The following is a 20,504-nucleotide window of genomic DNA, read 5'->3' as shown; positions in this document are numbered from 1 at the left end:
CTACAGCGGGCGACTTCCACCCAGTGCAAAGCGACTCAAAACAGCCGTCTAGTATACGTTTTCCCGATCACGCGTCCGTTCGTGGCCCCGTGTGACGCAGGAGGGGGTGGCAGCTGCTGCCCCCTGGCGACCACGGCTGCGTGCCGCCGCCGTGCGTGCAGCGGCCTGCGGGAACAGCAGCAGCAGAGGGAGCAGCGCCAGCAGCAGCAGCAGGAGCACCCGAGGGACGACGAACGGTGCACCGAGCCACACGTGACCAGGTGCCTGCGCAACGCTTCGCGGGCCTCCACGACGCACAGTGAGTTTACGCAAGCCCCCCGCTATGTTGACTGAGTGCCTAAACGGAACATCAACGAGATATGCGGATGTGCTGTTGCAAGGAAAATGGCCGGAGCAGGCAAGACATTAAAGTAACAAATTGCAGAAACTCAAAAATGGGAATCGTCCAACAAATGATAAGGCCGACCTGCTATATTCGACGAGTCCCTTTAATGTTGGCTCCAATACTACGCATGCTTCTATTGCTGGAAAGGCGTTCTTCCAGGCGCCAATCACGCACTCTGATAGCTAAGTAGGAAGGCCCTTGGAGCTTTTATTGAGTAATGCGACTAGTCCTCATGTTCCCTAAGGAAAGCGGCAACCGGAGGACCAGGCTCTCCTGGTGACACGGGCCAAGACGGCGAGGGCAACGCATGGATTCCCGGACTAGGGTTCCACTCTCACATTTGAGCTCATTAAAATGTTTTCTCTCTGCACACCGAGCCGATTTGTAGTTGGCTTCATTGCTGTACACAAGCGTTTTGCTGGAAAGACTTATCTAAGAAAAAGACACATAGTTGAGGTGCGTTTTAAACGAACTTATGAAAGCGCTGAGACTATATACTTAATGGCTGTATAAAATTTCGTTCTCATTAATGAGCGCTCATCAGGCACAGCATGAATTCCTGCTTTTAAGGTGTTGTCCAATCAGTGGCGGTCCAAGGGGGGGGGGGGGGGGAGCGAACGGGGCGACCGCTCCCCCCCCCCCCCCGAAAGAGGTCCTAGGCTTCTTTTTTTTTTTAATTATTCCACTTGCGCGAGGTTAAATCCCACTTGTGCGAGGTTGCAAACGTGTTGAGACCACCAGAAATGCGAGCTCGAGCCAGCCGTTGCACCGCCTAAAGGGCGCCAAAAACCACTGTGTCGCTAAGTGATTTGTGCGCAAGCTGGTTAAACCGCGTACCCGCAGACGCCTGCATGGTTATCACCTCCTCCGCACAACTGGCGCAACGAGAGGAGCGGTTTTTTATTCTCTTCCCCCCCCCTCCTAAAATTCGCCTCGCACCCCCAAAAATTCTCCGAATTGCGAGCTGCATGGACGGTCAAGGAGGATCATCCGAACGGGCTGCAGGCCGCAACGTGACACTTTCGTGGCACGCGGCACGCGCAGACACCATGCCGCGGTTATTAGGACGCACTGCATGCTGTGGGATGGGTGCGTAATTTCCTCAGATGGAATGACATAGAATCGGAATAGCAGGTGGAATGACGTCATGGAGAAACTGGTAGTTACCAATGACCTACGCCACATCATGTGCTATCGTAACGGTCTGTTGCTCACCAAGTATTTTGAGAAGTAACCGAGTATAAATTCGACCAAACTCTTGGCAGGCCTACCTGGTGGTCACTTTCCCTTGAGCGTGGCTGTAAGGAAGTGGCCGATCCACGTCGCATTCAATGAACACCGAAATTTTCCGTGTGGCAGGAGTTAATAGGTTAGTATTGGTGGCTCGCCGTCGTCTAGGAGCGACCCCATTTGCTTGGCGAGAGCGAGTTTGGCAACTGAGCAGCGGTGTGTACGCCCCTCGTGCATGGTCTGCCGCTTGAACGCAGAGGTGCACTGCTGCAGCCAAGCGGCCAGCGGGCCGTGCCGCGACGCCTGCCTGCACGTCCTGCGCGCGGCACCTTCGGAGGCTGCAGTGGTCGCGGAGGAGACGCGTGAGGATGCCGTGGACACGCTGCTGGCCGCCGGATGCGCCGCGCCGGGACTGCACGTAAGTTCCACCGACCAACATGACCAAGTTTTCCGACGCTGACAGGACGCGTGCAGCGTTGTTAGCCGCCGCTGCCAAGGGAATGATAATGATGATACTGGCCACATGTCTACGCTTTTTATGTAGTCGTGGTTTATGTTTTTTTATGAGCGCTTATTTTGCCACAGGGCAGATATATGGGGGTATGAGTTGATGAAAGGTTATTAGATGAAAATGAAAATGTTCGCTACGCGGATGAAGTCAAGCAGTGAACTATGATGGCGTCCATGTATCCATGCGGCGTATGCGGAGGCGTCGTCTACGCGGAGGCCCGTCGCCGCAGGGTGCCGCAGTCTCGTCGGCCTCAAGGGAAGGCAGGACCACAGCAAGTGGTGGAGGTCGACGATCGCGTCGCTGCGGTGGCAAACTGGGCAACCAGGGTTTGTATCAAAACCTCGGTATTGAGGCCATTGGCGGGTCACGGCGGGAGTTAAGGCCACCCTCACCCGAATCCTACTCGCGGGTTTTACTCAGTGAGCAGCTTTAAAGGATTGTCTGCCAGCTTATTGGGCTGTTTGAAGTTCCCCTACATGCTGGCTTGCCGAGGATTGCTCAAAAATGTTGAAATTTAACGTTTGAATTCCAGATCACCTTTCTCATACGCAGACACAAAAAAAACGGTGAGCATAAAAAAAGACTGCCAGTTTCAAGTTTACGTTAATATATCCATCCTTCCCGATGTTGTGGTCAGTGAGCTTCCGTGATAAATACTATTGAGTTTTCATCGACAAACGGCCTGTTGTTGCATACGGGAAGGTGTCCCCGAGCCGAGCTCCGTCGCCCCCATCATGCGTATGGTAGCGTGGTGAAGCGAGCGGCCAACCAATGTTGCTGCCTTGAAGATGACGACAAGGAGTCGAAGACAAAATTAACTAGTTTACTGCATGGCGGGAGATGAGTCGAAGAAATACAAGAACAATGCCCCGACGGGCGAGGTTGCAGTACAGGACTCGAGCAGATTGACAGCCTTGATTCATTACTGCAACAGGAATGAACTTCAGCGCTTGGGGGGTCGTATTTATACTCAAAGCGCTAACGGTCAAACAAGCGTTCCCTCTAGTTTTTTTCACACGGCCCGAACAGTACAGACACACACAACTCTTTCCAGAGTTTGTGAGTGGTCGGTAGAAGCGGCGCACGCTGAGTCCGAGAGAGGGGATAGAGGAGGTCTCCGCAACGGCAACCGCGTCCTTCAGACGTGTCTCTACACGCCTCGTCTGCCACCGCAGAAGTTTGAATCACGCCGAAAGCGAGGGGCCAGGGATCCGGGCTTCCCAGGCATGTAGTGGCGTGCTGGGATCCGTTGGCTGCAAGCCTGAGTCACCGACACAGAGGCGCCTACTCGAAAGGCGCACGTAATGGAGGCTAGGAATGCTGCACGATGCTTGAAGCACAGCGGCGCGCCGATTCGTAACAGGCCGTAATTTAGGTCATTTTTCCCTCTTACTACAACAACTTACCTTGGCGTCGGGGTCCTGACCTGTTCATACATTTAGAACCACTGGCCCTGCAAGAAGCACGTAATTGGCTCTGCAGTCTTCCGCTGCACATTATGACGGCTGGCTGGTTCAACCGTGTGGCGAGCTATTGCAGGGAAAGGTATACGAGCTGAGCCGTGTTCCCTCCTCCCTGGCGCAGGAACGCCTGTGGCAGTGCCTGTTGGGCTGGACTACTGGGCCGTCCTCCTCCTCTTCCTCCTCCTTCCAGCAGCTGCCGGCAGATGGCGCCAAGCTGCAGTGCTGCCTCAGAGCGGCCACCATAGAGTGCCAGAGGATGTGCCTGAAGGTGGGCGTCGCTTTCTCTTTCTCATGGGCAGATGATCAAGAGAAACATTGTCCTTCTTGGTTCACGAGTTCGGCGCGGCCGATTGGAAGTTGTCTGTAGTCGCTGTTAGCTAAACCAAGGCTGGTCTCGTGAATCAGGCAAGAGTTGCTTCGGTGGTGAAGTGTCGCAAAGAGGCTAGAAGAATCCTACTCTTCAAAAGTTACTGCGTCGTACACGAGTCCTGAAAACAGGACTTATCCAGCCTTCACACTCTAAAATACAACCCGCGAAGTCATGCTATATCGACTATATTCGCAACTCCGAGTTCGTGGCGTTGTCTTGCAACAGTCTGCAAAAACCAAGATGGCCGGCTGATGCAGTTGATTAAGAGTTTTATCGTTGCAACAACTAACCACGGTTTTAATCCCAAAGCGTTGTTTTGTTAGTTTTGGCAAACAGGCTATGAATAATGGTGCTTTTTTTTTTACAAAATATAACTGTCGGTTCCGCAGGCGTACGGCTCTGAGTGGGAGACCTCATGGGAGACGTTCCATGGCCAGTGCCGCTACCAGGCCGCCGAGGCGGCTCTTCGCCAGTGCCTGGACGATGGTACGTATACCACGTATACCATGGTACGTATACCACGTGTGCTGCACGACGGCGACGGTACCACCGCAACGATTTTGGGGTGTTTACATATAGGATTGCTGTACTTCTCGCCACTCATTCAGTAAAGAAACAGTTCCTACCGGGATTCACATTTAATTAAATTTACCCAGCATTCGTTGGTAAGCTCAAACGCTGACTGTCGAGTAAGTATTCCAGAATGACTGTTTTTGAAAGACATTCTACTATCCTTGTCTATTAGCATGAAGCCCACCAGTTATAGCCGGTAAATTAAATAAAGCTTCGTAAAAATTTATCAGTATTCCGAACAAGTTTATCATTAAATATAGTTGGCCGTCGATGTTGCCACCCCATTATAAGCGCAGGTAGTGCCAGGTGTTTAAACAAAGTCGACGCAAAGAAAAATAAAAGGAAATGCAAGAGCACCGGTATTGTCAGAAACGAATGAGCAGGACAATATGGATTTTAGCACACAAGCATATATGTTGGTTTGGAAACACCGTATTTACCGGCGTTCGGATACGATTACATAAAGTACGGCGATTAAAGTTATTTTCTAAATTTCTTGCTTTAGAGCAAAAATATTAATTCTTGAGATTGAAAATATTGACCTTTGAGGTTAATATTTCCGCGATCTAATTATGTTTATTGTTAACTGTTAATCTGGAGTTTATTCGAGATAGGTAACTTTAAAACAACTTACCAATGCTGCCCCTACTCCTTCCTTGGTTTATTGTCTGACGGCTTTCTTTTAGATGCAGAGCATCTCATTCACTCGCCTTGACCCTCCGGCGTCGTCGTCGTCGGCGTTGTCCGCCCCTCCCCCATTCTCCTCGCCGTGCCAGCTGCGCTCTCCGCCGCTCACCCCCTCTCCTCTCCGATAGCGAACACTCTCTCGCGAGGGGCATTGGATTGGATTCGATTGAATTGGCTTGGATTGGATTGGATTTGGATTGGATTGGATTAAAGTGGATTGTGTTGCGTCATAACCGCGGCAGACGCGCTGGGGCCGGCGCATGTGCAGTACTCTCTCTTCCGCGGTCTCCTCTCCTTCGGGCGCGCTGTGCATATAACCGGTGTGCCGTTCTCCGGCGAAGCAACATCCACGCTTGGCTCAAACACCTAGAGTCCACGCCGCTTTACAAGTACGCCAACGTCGTCATCGACTGGGACCGGCTTACGCAGTCCCCTCAACGTTATGCGCGCTATAAAACGCGGTCCCTTCGCCGCTCCGCCTATGCGTCGCATATACACAGGGGTTCCCGCGAGGGGAGGTGGGAGTTTTTTATCTGCTAATTCAGCGAGGCCACAGGCAGTTCTCGCAACGCGTCTGAGAACACGCGTCAGCGTGACTGAGTGATCTCGTGAGAGACGAACCCGCGTCTGTCGTCGTCGAGCGCAGTGGACGAGCCGTGCGAGCTGGGCTGCCCCGGCCGCTCGTTCGGCTTCTGCTCGCACCTGAGCGGCGTCGGCAAGCCCTGGGCGCTGTTCCGACGCTGCGATGCGAGCGCCGACCGCGCGGCCCAGGCCAGCGCCCAGCTCTGGATGCGCCGGGGACCGCCAGCGCTGCCCGGCGAGCAGCACCTGCAGGCGGACGCTGTGGCCGGGGCTCTGCGCGGCTGCCCCGCGCACGCCTGGAAGGAGCTCGCCTGCGTGCTGCACCTCAGGCCGTGCCACACGAAGCACCACGCCAGCACCCTCTGCAGGTACGCACGCCGTATATCAATCCCTACACCACGTGGGGCGCTTACGTGTATGAAACTGCTCCGCTATCCTCTCATTCATTCCCGGTCCATTTGTAGAACGGGTCCTGTGTGTTGCTTCGCTGGCGATGTGTACCCACAAAGCACGCTTGGCATTGGCCGTTCACCGTTCCCAACCATTTCCTCGGGAGGTCAGCCGGGATGCTGATCGGTGGTTTGTACCTTAAGGGACCCTGCAACACTTTTGTCAACTTATTTTGAAGACTAAAATGCTTACAGAACGTAGTCAACCAACACGTCCAATACTTATTTTTGGGGCGCGCAAAGTACCTCTGCCAAAAATTTGTTCTATGTGCATCCCATAACTTAGAAAATTGCTCAAAAGATTTTTCTCTCTTACACGGTTTTGGCGTTCTGCGACCGCTGGAATTACGTCATTACAGCAGTGTAGCGGCTATTGGCAGGCTCTCCTTTAGTTGCAGCAATGAATGCATTCGATAGCCACTTCAAAAAGAAAGCCACAAAATCAAAGCAGCAACGGAAGACGTATCTGCTGCGACGAGCAAATCACGCAGTGCCGCTCCGTGCTCCCAGACGCGAAGGAAAGAGCCAAAGCGTTTATCATAAGTCCCTTTAATCTGAAGACTTCCTCTCTACTTCTGCACCGAAATCAGGGGTGGTATTCTCGTAACTGTCCCTTTTGAAAACGTCCCTTTTGCGTCCCTTTGATTGTGACGTACTTCCGGTGAAGCAGTGAGGTTTGCCGCGCTTGCGTTACGTCACTTCCGGTTGTTTGCTTTTAGCCAATCAGGGCTTGCCAAAAGGGACACTTTTTAAAGGTACGCAAAAGGGACAAAACTCCAGAATACCGCCCCAGATCTACACTTCAGGGTGATAAACCTTTCCTGCGACAGAGTGAGAATGGCTCACAGCTCACGGGTGGCGTAGCCAGAGACGTATGCCCACAAAGCACGCTTGGCCTTAACCTATTACCGGCCCTAGCTTTTTCCTTGTCAACTATGCTGTCGAACTGACTGTGCCTCGAACTTGAAATGTCGTGAGTGAGTGAGTGAGTGAGTGAGTGAGTGAGTGAGTGAGTGAGTGAGTGAGTGAGTGAGTGAGTGAGTGAGTGAGTGAGTGAGTGAGTGAGTGAGTGAGTGAGTGAGTGAGTGAGTGAGTGAGTGAGTGAGTGAGTGAGTGAGTGAGTGAGTGAGTGAGTGAGTGAGTGAGTGAGTGAGTGAAAGCGGAAAAGAAGTGGACTGGGAATATTTCGAACTCATTTGAGAGTTCCCCAGCATACATCGTCTCTTCTTATGTCCCGAAGGCAAATCAATCTGTCAGGGTAATAAGCCTTTTTGCGACACACTGCTGAGAACTGCTCAAGACACACAGGTCGACCCCTGTTCAATGCAGGGCGGACTGCCTAGCTCTAGCGGCGCAGTGCTCGGACAGCCGCAAGCTGGCACCGCTCTGCGACTCCCTGGCACCACCCGGGGCGCCCTGCCTTTCCATCTCCACAGCAGCCGCTGCACGTAAGGAGAGCGTTCACGGCTCGTATTATATTCTTTTTCTGCAAATGTGGACGCCTGAGGGCAGGATAGACACTATGTTGATGCAATGATAGAAGAAGCCCCGCGGCTTTGTCCAAGTGCCCCCTCTCCCCAAACGAAGTTGACGATCCCAACGGCTCTTACCTTGTGCGATCTTTTCATCCGTCTCGCCCTTTCACTGTCGCCATCGACTGTCCAGAAACTTGCGAAAACGGAAAAGGGAAGGCAATATGAAGGCGCCAACATTGGAGAAAGAACATCGGGTCAGGAAAGCCACGCGAACATTAGGTGGGTGCCTGGCATCAAAGTGACTGCTAGACCCTGAGGCATTCGTTGAACCTGATACACGTCGCCCTTAGGGCACTGCCGCACCGATTCCGCTTTAGCACTCACAATCATGCACCTCTGGGCTGGATGGCTTTCGAACCGCGATAAGTTCCACTTACACGACACTCTGACCGATTCACAATGTTCTATTATTTTATCAGAAGATTTCAAATTAAAGTCTCAGAGCTACAGGCCTCTTAGTGCGTCTTGTTAAGAATCGGCTGTAGTGTGGTGTGTTGACCCGCCGCCAATACTTGAGCAGCAGCAGTAAGGCGACTCAGCGGGAAGCTCACCCGCAGAGGCTTCCCGTGTTGTGGAAAAGCCAGCATAGCCAATGACTGCCAGTTCTACGACGCTACGTCATGGTCGGATCATCTTCGCCCGAGCTCCCCGGCGCGCTTTCGGAAGAAACCCGCTGTTGCGCTACTGCACACGAAAGAGATAGCAAATTTGATGTCCAGCAGCGGCAGCCCTTTGTATAAGTGACCCGGCGGGAGCATTCGTTTGTCACGAAAGACTTAGTGTCATACTTCAGTTGCATAATAAAATGCTTTAATAAACGTCCGTAGGGGCTTTGTACTTCGGTAACAGACTGCTTACTTTGGCCTAAAGAAGTGTTTCCAGGGCGATGCGTTTATGTATGGCAGGAAAGCCATACACAAGGTGGCGCGGTGTATAGCCGAGCGGCTCCGGTAATACCTACTTGGGAATTCCTGTTATCTTGCTCTAAAGAGGTGTTTTCTGAGCAATGCGTTTATGTATGGCAGTGAAGCCATACACATGGGGGAGCGGTGTATAGTTGAGCGGCTGGGGTAATACCTACTCCGAAATTCCTGTTATTTTGACCCAAAAAAAAAGTGTTTTCGAGCAATGCGCTTATGTATGGCAGTGAAGCCATCCACAAGGGGCCGCAGTGTATAGCCGAGCGGCTCCGGTAATACTTACTTCGGAATTCTTCAAAATGTTTTGAGGTGATGATGAACACGCAGACTCGTATGTGTGGAGATTTCAGTGCACGCTTAAGGTCGCCAGGTGCTCTAAATAAATCTGTAAATCTCCCCCACCGCGCACACCACAGCTTCGAGAATGGTATACGCTTCGATACTCCCGGCTAGTTTAGGCGGAATAACGCGCGATTGATTTTCTCACTATTTAGCCCAAGTAGAAAATACGCTCGCTAGCCCAGGGTCGAAACGGCGACGTCGTGAGCATCAAAAAAATTGTTTGGGGGACAAAAAAGAGAGCACGGAAGAAAATTTAAATGCTGTTTTAGTAGTTGTGACGTTTTAGTGGTGGCTTCCTCTATGCCTGATGTCATCTTTGAGCCTGGATATGATGCATTTCTTGCCACGCAGTCCTCTCTCTTCGGACCCGTTGGCTGGACGAGGAAGTTATTAGACATGCATGTCCTCCAACGATGACGCGACATGAGCCCTCATACAGGTCGTTCTAACGGAACATTTAAATTTCGCCTCTAAGTTCTCCTAGCGCACTGCTCGCATTGCGCTCAGTGCATGCGACAATGTACACTGCGACCATGAGATTCCCCAGAAAAGATTTTCGCTTTACCGGGCGATCGAGAAGTGTGCTGTCAGGAGAGATGCGTCACGTGAGTCGATATCACTTACAGTAGCCGACCGTTTTTTCGGACTCCGAAAATTCGGATTCGCTGGATATTTCTAACTTTCGAGAGGAACCGCCAGTTGTGCCATAGGAGTAATGACTCACGGATTTTTCGTACTGCTCTTTTATTCGGACTATTTTTCGTTCCCCTCCAGGTCCGAAAAATCAGTCGGCTACTGCATCAACTCGCTTACGCCTGCCATTTCGCGCAGAGACGGATCCCACGTCCACAGCCGAGTCGGCGGTGCAGCCGTGCCGGTCGCGGCCGTGCGGAAGCTCCACCATGTGCATCGTCAACCGGCAGTGCGCCGCCGGACTGCCCTGCAGCCTGTACCGCTGCCTGCCAGGTATAAGCGGCTTGGGCTTCTGCCTCTCGCTTTCCGGCAACTGACGGAACCTCGTTCAAGCGAGGGCTCGAAATGTCAGAGACAGCCGTCATGTATGTGCGCATTTCCATATGCCATCAAGCCGGTGATCTGAAGGAATAGTGGAACCTGTGTATACGGCGCATGCCACGGATTGCAGTTTCCGCACGTGGACGCAGAGCTCCAGTATCATGCCCACTGAATACAGCTAAGAACGCGCTCGCACCCTAGCTGTGTGCATTATCTCTTGATTTCACCCCCATTTGCCTAGTTTTAGACGTCTAAAGCTAAGTTGTGCAACAGCTGTCCGGCGGGGACTGAATGGGGCACTTTGTAATTCCCTTAGCATATTCGTTTATACCTCAGCTGAGTGGCGCACGCGAGATGTAATTTCCGTCGTTGGGGGTGGGGGGCACTGGGAAGCTGCGGGCGTTCTCTATATAATCGTACCGTTTTTTTCTGTTTTTTGGCAGAGGCATGACCCATTCCCGCATATAAAGCTGTCCACCTACATCCTTGTTTACTTAAACCACCTTTCTGATGCATACTTCGAACGCTATGCGCTGTATTCTTAATGATACCGCATCAACGATTCTTCCAAGGAGGGGCTTTCTTTTGGTTTCGTTACCCACAAGTTCATGCGAGGAGATTTCATCCCACACGTCACTGTAAGGCAAACTATTGCGCGTGTTACGACTAAACTGTGGTGTGTGTTGTCGCGCGCGCAGGCTTCAACAGTGCACAACACGACGATGTGCCGTAGTACTTTCCCGCAAAACACCGGTGCTGTGAGACGAGAACCACTTATACGACTGAACCGTATGGGTCGGTACACGCTGCAGCGCTCACTCGACTTAGAGAATACGGCGCGATCAGAACCCTCTTGAGCATGCACGGTCTAGCCGCAGCGGCTGTTGACTGCAGCGGCGTCTGAGTCATCGCCTCTTCGACTCTGTGAGAGTGATTTTGCTTGTTTGTGACTCTAACGTGTCGGCGCTTGCTTTGACCATTGCATTGAAGACTACAAATAAGCCCTCTTTCTGTCGAGGGGGCAGTGCGTCCTGGGCATCGTGAAGACGTTGCTCTGCCCGTTCGAGTTGTCATGTTGTAAGCCTGCCAGTGTGCTTCTTTCCGTATCATCGTTGTTCTCTATCACCGCCCATAAAACAAGTTTGGCTTTGACTTCGTCTTTGGAACGGAGCCAACGCTCGCCTACCACGCTACCTCGACACGACGGAGGTCCATTCTCGTACGCTTCCGTTCATGTAACACGCGGCATGCATGCAACACATTCAGTGTGGCACTCTCCAGCTTTGATTCTAGGGTGTGGGGATCTTGTTGTTGCCCTCCAGCGCCTGTCTAACGGAGTAGGGATGCGCGTGCAGGCTGCCCCGTGGGCTCCTCTTCGAGCACGCTGGTGCCCATGGGCTCCCTGGCCCGCCTGCCACGTCGTGCCGAGGGCGGCCGCCTCTGCTGGACGCGCTGCCGCTGCTCGGACTCGGGCGCCCTGGTCGACTGCGCTCCCACCGGCTGCCGCGACCCCGCTCCGCTGCGCTGCTGGGTGGCCGGACGCTCATACAGTGAGTGAGGGCCGTGTGAGACCCGGCCCCGAGCCGTGTTCGCCACCCCGTATATGCGGGTCTTCTGTCAACCACGCATTCCACTTACTCTTAATCCTGCAAGCGGATATCCTTCCCAAATATGAAGAACCAGCTTAAACGCCATCATTAAGACATCACTGCGAAGATTCAGCAAGAATCGTGGAAGGACGTTAGCGATATTCGAGGATACCTCGCCGAGAGCGCTGTTGTGCTGTGCAAGGATATTATTATTGCGAAAGCAATGAAAAGCCCATACAGCGAAAAAGCGCCAACGCCGTCGGCGTCTGCAGCAGCGAAATAGCTTCTAAACTTAGGTGACTACAGCGCATTCCAAACCGTGTGTTTCCCATTATTAAAACACAGCGGGCTGCGCTGCTGGCATGCGCAGAGCCACGTGGAAAAGTGTGCGGCAGTGGCTGCGGCCGCCGTTAGGCTTCCAACGGTAGCGGCACGTCATCAAACACGTGGTGCAACAGTCACCAGTGCGGCAGTACGACTCCCAGCAATAATCGCCCGAATGGTTCCGGTCTACATCCTAGATGCTAACGTAGGAACTCTAAAAATGGAACAAAAATCAAAAACATAGCGGGCAGCAATTCTCGGAAGCATTATTCGTAGTGCACAACTGGAAGGAGCACTCAGCCGTGTTCAACTGGACTTTAATGCTTTCGAATTCACAATGGATAAGAGCTGTTGAGACGTCCTCGAAGCTTGAGGGTGACAACGCTCAAACGCTAATAAGTAAAGCCCTTCCTTGTAAACAGAGCCAGTCCCGAAACGTTTTCGTACCACCTTATATTACACTCATTTCCAACATTGCACGAATCAACAAATCGACCCCAAAATGTTAAAGATGCAATATGCCGGTGACATTTTCCCAAAACTTCTTTACTGCCTTCGCAAATAAACTCTATGGGCACAACTTTGCATATACATCTGAAAGGGCTGTCGTGGCCCGGTCCCTTGTCTTTGCAAACGCAGCCTCCGGTAGCCACTTCCTGGTCCATGGCTGCATGCGCTGCCGCTGCGAGGCGGGACAAGTGAGCTGCTCCAGGGTCAAGGACTGCGCACTGAGCGGTGAGCCCGTTCTTCCACTTTCGCAGAGCTAGCCGCAAAACAGCGTGTAATTTTTGTTTCCATGGACTGGGGCGCTCCAAATGAACTCGAGACACTGGAAGAAGAGAGAGAGAGAGAGAGGGGTCTTTAATGAAGCTTGGCGATGTTAGTCGGGCTAAAATGCCTAACTTGCTACGCCAGTTGATTACATGATGAAGATGATGGCGATGATGCCCAAGAACTTGATGCGCGCAGAAAAGGCGAGTTATTCACAGTGACTGGTCTAGACCTGTGTCTTGCAGGTACTCTGAGAGCTTTTGTAGCCCGTAAAGCACGTTTGGGACAAGCCCATGGTAGCAGGCGCAGCTTGTTCACTCTTTCTCTCAAACTGTCTTCTTTGGGAGAGGCTTGAAGTAATAAAACAAAACAACTGGAAAAAATCATGTTGTTACGCATTTTTCTTATGCGGAAATCACCGTTCGGGTGGTATTGAGCAGTTTGTTTTCTCCACCTGCACCGTTGCATCTGTGTCCGCATCAGCCAGTTTTCAGATCATCCACTAGAGCTATCACCAGCCATTTAGAGCTGCATACTACGGTCGTAGTGTGCAATATGAACTTCGTGGCCGGCCCTGAGCCCGCGTGTGGGACTCTTGGTGTGCGGCACTCGCAGTTCCGTGCGGCTGCCCTCCCGACGAGGAGGCTCCGGGAGAGGCCGTGTGCGGGGATGACGGGCGCAGCCACCGCAGCGCCTGCCTCGCCCGCTGTGCCGGACTTGTGGATGGCCAGTGGCGAAAGGGGACCTGCCAGCAGGTGGACCCGTGCGCCGACCAACAGTGCCCCGTGCACGCGCCCACGTAAGTGTACCGTATAACGATACAGCGTGCACTGGTACTGTGAGGAGGCTTCGATCCCGCAACGAGATGGAAAACAGCGGGGCAAGGACACTGGGCACCTACCTGGCTTATTAGTTTTGCCATTGCGGTTAGATACATACCACGGCAGTTTCTTACTGCATGTGGTCGCGTCGTCAGGCTCAGTTCGAAATTGCAGTGTCTGCGGATGGAACCGCGACATCTACCGCTCCGAATGGCGAGATTGAGTCGGGCTCCGGGCAGTACTGAGGTCTACATGTGGTTCAAAAAAGTGGCCTCATTTTTTGTTGGAAGGACCCGTATTTGTGTTCATTTTCGAAAGCTCTCAAAGTCATGACGTAACATATGATGACGGACATTTGAGTGCTTACTTGATGATAGTTCGCCGGACACCAGGAATATCCGCTAGTCTCAAAATTTCACATGATGAGTGGGTGGGCGGTGGCTGAACAGACGGAAAGAGAAGGAGAACAGCATGAAAGGAAGAATGAGAGCACCAAGGGTGCTCCCCACAATCACCGAGTGTTGTTCCCTACGGCGTCACCTCGGGAGCCTTTCGATAACAATAGCCATATTGCTTCTAAATGCATACGGTCACGCCAACCGGAGTGGACCTTTGTAACGTCCTCACCCCGAAAATACGTTAGTACTCCTCATTGCAAGCTCCGCAATTGAACCAATACATTTTTACAAAGAAACTGAAAGGAAGAGGTCAAGAGTGGGGACATTTCATCTTCAAGTGCTGATTTCAATCGTTCCTGCACCTGGCTTATTCCCGTGCTGTCCTTGTGGTCACGTGACAACAGTAAAGCCATAAGATAATACTGGTGTGCCGCTCCGCGTTCTGAATACGTAACAAGTAGCTTGAGCAGAAGCTAACGAGCGGTCTGAGCAGTCGCAGAAGATACTGCTCTTCGAACATAGCGCTCCAGGTCCGGTCTCTGCTTGACGCACGCAGGTGTGTGGCGCAGCGACGCCCGTGCCTGGGCCCCTGCAAGCAGCACGTGTGCCTGCCCAGCTCCACTGACGACCGGGGGGTGGACTGCGGCGGTCCCGTGTGCGACACGGAGCAGCGCGACCACGCCAGCCTCTGCGCGCTGATGAGACACGCAGGCAACCTGTCCTCCTTGGCGTACCGCGGGTCCTGCGAGCGGGCCTGCCGGCCCCGGGGCCCCGTGTGTGGTCTGGACGGGGAGACGCACGCCAGCGAGTGCGCGGCCCGCGCGCAGCGTGTCCTGGTCGACTACCGCGGACCCTGCCTGCGCCGAAGGCCCGAAGATTGCGGCACAGTGCGATGTCCTCTGCCGACGGGCGGAGCGTGCCCCGTACCGCTGATACGCCTGCCCTCGACCTGCTGCGCCATCTGCGGTGAGCACCGCTGGAGACGAGATAACCTTGCCTCGTGCACAATGATAGCACCACCGCATGTTTCAAAGGAAAATGCCGCCCTCCAGAAGTTCGATTGCTTGTATATGAAGAGGCGAGTTTTGTCTTGTTGACTTGGCCTTGCTGAACATTATTCTACGTTTACCTTACATTTGCCTTGGAAATGTGAGCTTTTGAAAGAAATAAGGGTTTTCGGATAGTTTTTTTTCCAACTTTTCGTAATCTCCAAAGCTCAAAAATGGCTGACGATTACGATACTCCCTCATGCAAAATTTGCGAGCAGCGCGAGCTGCAGTCTTCTCGGGTCATGGCGCATAGCTGCTACGTTTCAGGAAGTGATCGGGTGATCAGCGAACGCAACGGCGGTGCGCGCTACTCTGCCGTTATTTCGCAACGCGTCACCGCCGCCGAGCATGTTTTAAATCGTGTTTGAACCTCCCGCGCAAGTGTCACGTGGTTCGGATGAGCAAGGCAACGAGGAATACGACAAAGGATTGATGCACGTGCAGCACGCAGCGCGTACTGGGATTCTGTAACGCGGCCTCGTTATACTGCCCTACCCCTCACACTTTCGGCAAGCTTCCATCCTCCGATTTCCTGCGGCGGTGGCCTATTCGTTCTCTCGGTTATCTCATAGCGCGTCACCGCCGGGGAGCGCCTCGCGCCGCCTCGGCATACCCAAGGAGGTTGTATACAACCTCCTTGGGCATACCGCTCTCCCACTCACCCTTTCGCCACACTTTCCTCCTGCGTTTTCCTTCTGTCTTTGGCCCATTCGTTCGCTCGGTTACGAGGCATCGCGGCGCCGTGAACGGGCGCGTAAGTCCTGCGCACTAAAACATTAAAAACTGTTCCCGCCATTTTTCCTCGCTCCTTATTTTGCTGTCGAGATAACGGCTACGGCTCTAATCCCCGCTTTCCCTGGAGCGGTAGGGGGCATATGTTTGCTAAGTGATGCCCACCCACCGATAGTTTCCCCTGCCGCCCTCATGTCTGTTTTCGTATAGCGGGCTCCGTCGACGCAGTTCGAGCTTCAGTCAATAGCGGATTTGCCCTACTTGCCGTAGTTTGTGTAATTGTCATATGGTAGTTCCAAAAAATGTAAAGAAATCTGCGCAGAATACCGGAACATTCAAGCGAGGCGGCAGCTGTAGCGCTACCCTTGACAACCTATTCGTATCCTATGGATACTTTGTTGAGAGCGGTTGCATTGGCCGTTGCGACGCATTTTGTGGGTGTACCGTAGCGTTGGCTTTTGTATCGACCTATGGGACGCGCTAGTTGCTGGGCGCTTCTGAAATCCCTTACCGAAACAAGACCCTCGGACCACATCTAATGCGCTGTGGCTATCTGTTTTCTCTTGCTTCTCCATCACACCGCCTTAATTCACCGTTCAGGCATTACTTAAAGTGTTCTTCTAGAATAAGTCACTTATCGACTGCGTCAAACACTTCATTCCTAATAAAACAACTACCGTAAGGCACTGTTACTACAGTCAGTTCCGGTTATAGCGAAGTGTAATATGCGCCGCGATTAGTTCGATATATCCATTATTTCTAGATAGCCGAACCCGTCTATAACGACTTTTTCGTTACGAGTTCGCAATACGCGGTACCCCCCCCCCCCCCCCCTGCCATCCCCAAATAGCGAAACGAACACACAAAGTTTGCCATTACCTTACACAAAACAATCCATTTATTGCATGAAATAAAGCTTTAACTGCCTACTTCGCAAGAAAAGGGTGATTTCTGTTTTCACTTTCGTTTTGGCGGCATTTTCTACACGAGACATCGTTTGCACCAGTAGAAGTCCGTGTCCTTCAATATCGAAGCAATATTGGAGGAGAACATCGGCTTGCAAAAGTGCTTCATAAAGCGTCGGACGGCTTTACGTTATTACATCCTGAGTCTCTTCAGTGCTTTCAGCAGCACCAGCTGCCATGACATCGGCGACGGTGTGTGCGCTCGAGGGGCTCACAGTGACGCCAACGTCGTCAACACTCAGGAAATCCTCTGAGGACACTCCTTTCGGCACAGCATCTGGAACGTTGGCGAGCTCTTCGCGCAGTTCACCGATGATGCCATCTTAGTCCGGACTCGCTGGCTGGATGGGCTTCGTCGTGAATCCCGTGCCTCAGAAATAGTTACGGAAGGTGTCGGGCGTCACGTCGGTCTATGCGAGGCTCAACATCTCAATCATGGCCAATCAGCACCTCAATCGGCGCTTCGAGACCACGCATTTCGGCGGCAGGTGTAGGCGCCTCGAGTTCGATATATCGGATGTGAACTTCGTTTTAAGGAATATGCTTTGCATGCATTTTCGTAACAGATTTGCTTTTGTTCGATATATAGCGTAATTCGTTCTATCCGGGTTCGTTATAATCGGGTTTGACTGTAGTCCAATGAAAGCCGGAAAATCTCATAGCGGGACATAATGATGATGATAAATTCTTTTATTAGGAAGGGGAAGACCGAAGAGAGGGAGGTAGACGCCCACTAAATCACGCTCGCCAGGCCACTGGCAACGCCAAACTGGGCTAAGGTCACCAGGTGTTGGGGACGTTCAAGGATGTCCCTATGCAATGCTTCTAAATGAATCATACGTACACTGTTATACTTCTATCGGCCTTATTGTTTCGTAAGCAGTCAGTGAGCCAGCGAACTCAGCGGAATCGCAATCCGCGCAGGTTCTGGACTGCGGCTCGCCCTGGGCCGGCCCTGGTCGGAAGGCGACGAAGAGTACCCCCTGTCCGAGCTGCTGTGGTGGCTGCGCGCGGAGTTGTCCAGCCCCGAGTGCGACCTGTTCGGCCACCTGGACCCCGCGCTGCCCAGCTTCCTGGTGGTGCTCGTGGTGCCGACCTCACGACCGACATCGTGGACGCTGTGCCGCGCCGAAGCCCAGCGCATTGACGCCCTGGTTCGGGGGCGCAGCGCGGCACTTTTCAGCCTTCTCTCGATGGCGGCGGTCACGGGCTCGGCGGGGCTCCTGGAGGAGGACTCTGCGTCCTCTTCCGCGCAACGATCTGCCAGCCTGTGCTCCGCCTGCCTCCTTCAGCTGTTGCTCGCGCTCATCATATTCGCGGGATCCTTAGTTGGGACACAATGTGTGGCAGCAGGAGGAGCGTCTTGGTCCTCGCCGAATCCACTTCATCGCTTGGCTCCTTCTCGTCGGACTGACTGTGAACAGACGAGCTCGGCGTGCGGAGAAGTCAGTTGACCCCACAAAGCGGCTAGGCGAGCCACACACTCATAGGACAATACTTCCGTAGCTTTATAGGTGGCGAAGAGAGAAACAAGCCCCCGTACCTGACTCACCTCAGTGAGTCTAGGCTGGAAACACCGGGGTATACAAAGAAAATCACCATGGCTGCTAACGCTGGCATTGCCACGGTGCAAATTCAGCCTTGCCAATTGCTCAAAGGATGCCAGTGTTGTCCCCCCGTGCCCCTCGCCTATGACACAAGCAAGCGCTGGGTTACAAATGAAGGGAGTTTATTATTTCTTGTACATTTTACATAAGGCCATTTTTGGCTCTTTTTATTTCAATGGGCATTTCGCAGTGCTAACAAATACGGCTGTGCAGCAACGTATTAGATATTACCTCATGTTGGAGGGACTCAACTATATGTTGGTGGCACAGGTATTTTGGGGGATTTTGGCATTGGACCCATGCCGTAACGGCTTCTATGACCGTGGCTCAGCGTCTTCGCCCTGTACCGACTGATGGCGCATATGCCTGTGGACAGCTGGTGTCGAGCAGGTTGTGTGTGTGTGCTGTTCGGGTCCTTGTGGCGGCTTACATTTCAACGAAGATTTTCGCGCGTTTTGACGAGTCGATGACGTTGAAGAAACCATGTCCATGCATGGCGTGACAGAGAAGTGGAAACGGCGATAATCATAGCAGTCACCCAGTGTAAAGAGGCGTTCTGCACTGCCATAACAGGCTAACAAGAGGAGCCCACCCACGACGCCTCAACGCACCACCAACCAAAGACAAATAGGAGGCCCTGCTGATGAGTCGGGACACCAACGTCCAACTTATTCTGGTAACCTCGGAAAGACAAGAAGCGGAGTACCATAGATTTCTGGAATAAGGAAGCCCCTTACTTAGATATGAGAAGGCAGTTGAACTTGGTCATGAAATAAAGTTTACGTCTTCCTTTTGCTGTAGCGGCCACCTATAGGTGCGTTGATAAGCCCAATACTGGGCAAATTCAAGACAGCAATATAGCAGCGCGTGACTCGCGATTTGAGCCACATATTTCAAAGGAGTAAATGATTCTGGTATGCACTGAGGCACAAACGCACATCATGCACGCAACGAACGTGAGTTCAGGGGGCAAATTCTGGCAAGCGCCGGTCGGGACTCGGGATCCATGAGGTTGCCGCCCGGTGGGGCCTCAGGTGATTGACTTTGAGCAAAAAATGGCATGGATGCAAGCTGCAGGGTTACTTGATCGCGAAGCCAATCACGTCGCGATGCAGAAACCTAGGCAAGTTAAACGTTCACGGTGGTAAAAGTGCTACAGAAAACGGAACACTGAGTAAAACGAAAGACAGAGATACATCGCTGAGTTTATACACTTTCCTACTACCCAAGGCCAACTTCACCAATCGCCTTGGAGCAAGGTTTCTTGCTCCGGAAACAAGAAAGTCTTGAGGTTTCCTTTTCGGAGAACGAAAAGCTACTCTAAGGCAACCATTGGTGTTCGCCATTAGTGTCCTGCTGTGATGTTGCCACCATGAACGATACGTGAGACACGGGCAGACCAGCCTTGTCGGGTTCATCCAGCACATGGCAGAATGTGGCTCCGGGATGTTACCCACCGTCATTTCGCCTGTTTGCGCGAAGCAGCCAGTCCAAAATGATTACACTGACGTTCATTTCAAATGTCTATTACGCACACGCCCTTGCATGCATCTTGGCGCTTTCGCTTATAAATTCTCGTAATATGAACAGTTGGGCGAGTTCGTGAACGTTACCTTGCATAAACAGCGCAAAACACATGATGTACGAACGCAAACCACCGCTGACTGTCAAGTTGCACTTCATTAGACAGACACAGTTATTCCACTCACCGACACTGTACAGGGTGTTGGGACGATAATTGGAACACTTTAAAATTTTTCCTGAGCGATCCGCCGCTCTGTTCGCGCTCAAACTTCACAGAAAGGTCGCATTTTGTGGTCTATTTTGTTTGACACCGGGAACAACAACGGTACTTACATGTTTATTCTGAAAATAAATAAAAACGATTTTCGCCTATGGGAAAATGGCCGCTGATTTGGACGTGCGAGCTAGCGCAAGTTGATGTTGGAACGACGGAACCACCTGCAGAGTGAAACGCATGTTTGGGATTCACGTACGGAGCCAAATGGTGCAGCAGACTATCAGAAAATGTACCTAGAAATGAGCTAACAGACGATCAGAAAACCCGGTTTTCGGGCTCGCACGTCCAAATCACCGCCATTTTCCCATAGGCGAAAATCATTTTTATTTATTTTCAGAATAAACAGGTAAGTACCGTTGTTGTTCCCGGTGTCAAACAAAATAGAC

The 20,504-nt window shown here is 52.3% G+C and overlaps 1 protein-coding gene across 2 annotated transcripts in view; it reads left to right on the top strand.

The window, feature by feature from the left end:
* Reck (Reversion-inducing-cysteine-rich protein with kazal motifs) overlaps positions 1 to 20,415 on the top strand; it is a 40,457-nt gene extending 20,042 nt beyond the window's left edge. The window contains exons 4-15 of one of the 2 annotated variants that reach the window (XM_077700556.1): positions 101 to 298; positions 1,873 to 2,033; positions 3,711 to 3,857; positions 4,349 to 4,445; positions 5,866 to 6,169; positions 7,580 to 7,698; positions 9,879 to 10,013; positions 11,417 to 11,611; positions 12,614 to 12,709; positions 13,361 to 13,544; positions 14,521 to 14,930; positions 17,635 to 20,414. In XM_077700556.1, coding sequence (XP_077556682.1) covers positions 101 to 298; positions 1,873 to 2,033; positions 3,711 to 3,857; positions 4,349 to 4,445; positions 5,866 to 6,169; positions 7,580 to 7,698; positions 9,879 to 10,013; positions 11,417 to 11,611; positions 12,614 to 12,709; positions 13,361 to 13,544; positions 14,521 to 14,930; positions 17,635 to 18,164 — 2,576 coding nt within the window. In that variant the 3' untranslated portion in view covers positions 18,165 to 20,414. Of the gene's footprint in view, positions 1 to 100; positions 299 to 1,872; positions 2,034 to 2,056; positions 2,453 to 3,710; positions 3,858 to 4,348; positions 4,446 to 5,865; positions 6,170 to 7,579; positions 7,699 to 9,878; positions 10,014 to 11,416; positions 11,612 to 12,613; positions 12,710 to 13,360; positions 13,545 to 14,520; positions 14,931 to 17,634 lie in introns of those variants that run through there. The other variant, XM_077700557.1, reaches the window with a different exon arrangement.
* The last annotated feature ends 89 nt before the right edge of the window (positions 20,416 to 20,504 follow it).

This window comes from Haemaphysalis longicornis, unplaced genomic scaffold, assembly GCF_048455015.1.
Source record: "Haemaphysalis longicornis isolate Haplotype H1 unplaced genomic scaffold, Haemaphysalis longicornis Haplotype H1 scaffold_2, whole genome shotgun sequence".
Taxonomy (NCBI): domain Eukaryota; kingdom Metazoa; phylum Arthropoda; class Arachnida; order Ixodida; family Ixodidae; genus Haemaphysalis; species Haemaphysalis longicornis.
Note: the sequence above shows the minus strand (reverse complement) of the source record. Positions and strands in the feature narration are given on the sequence as shown.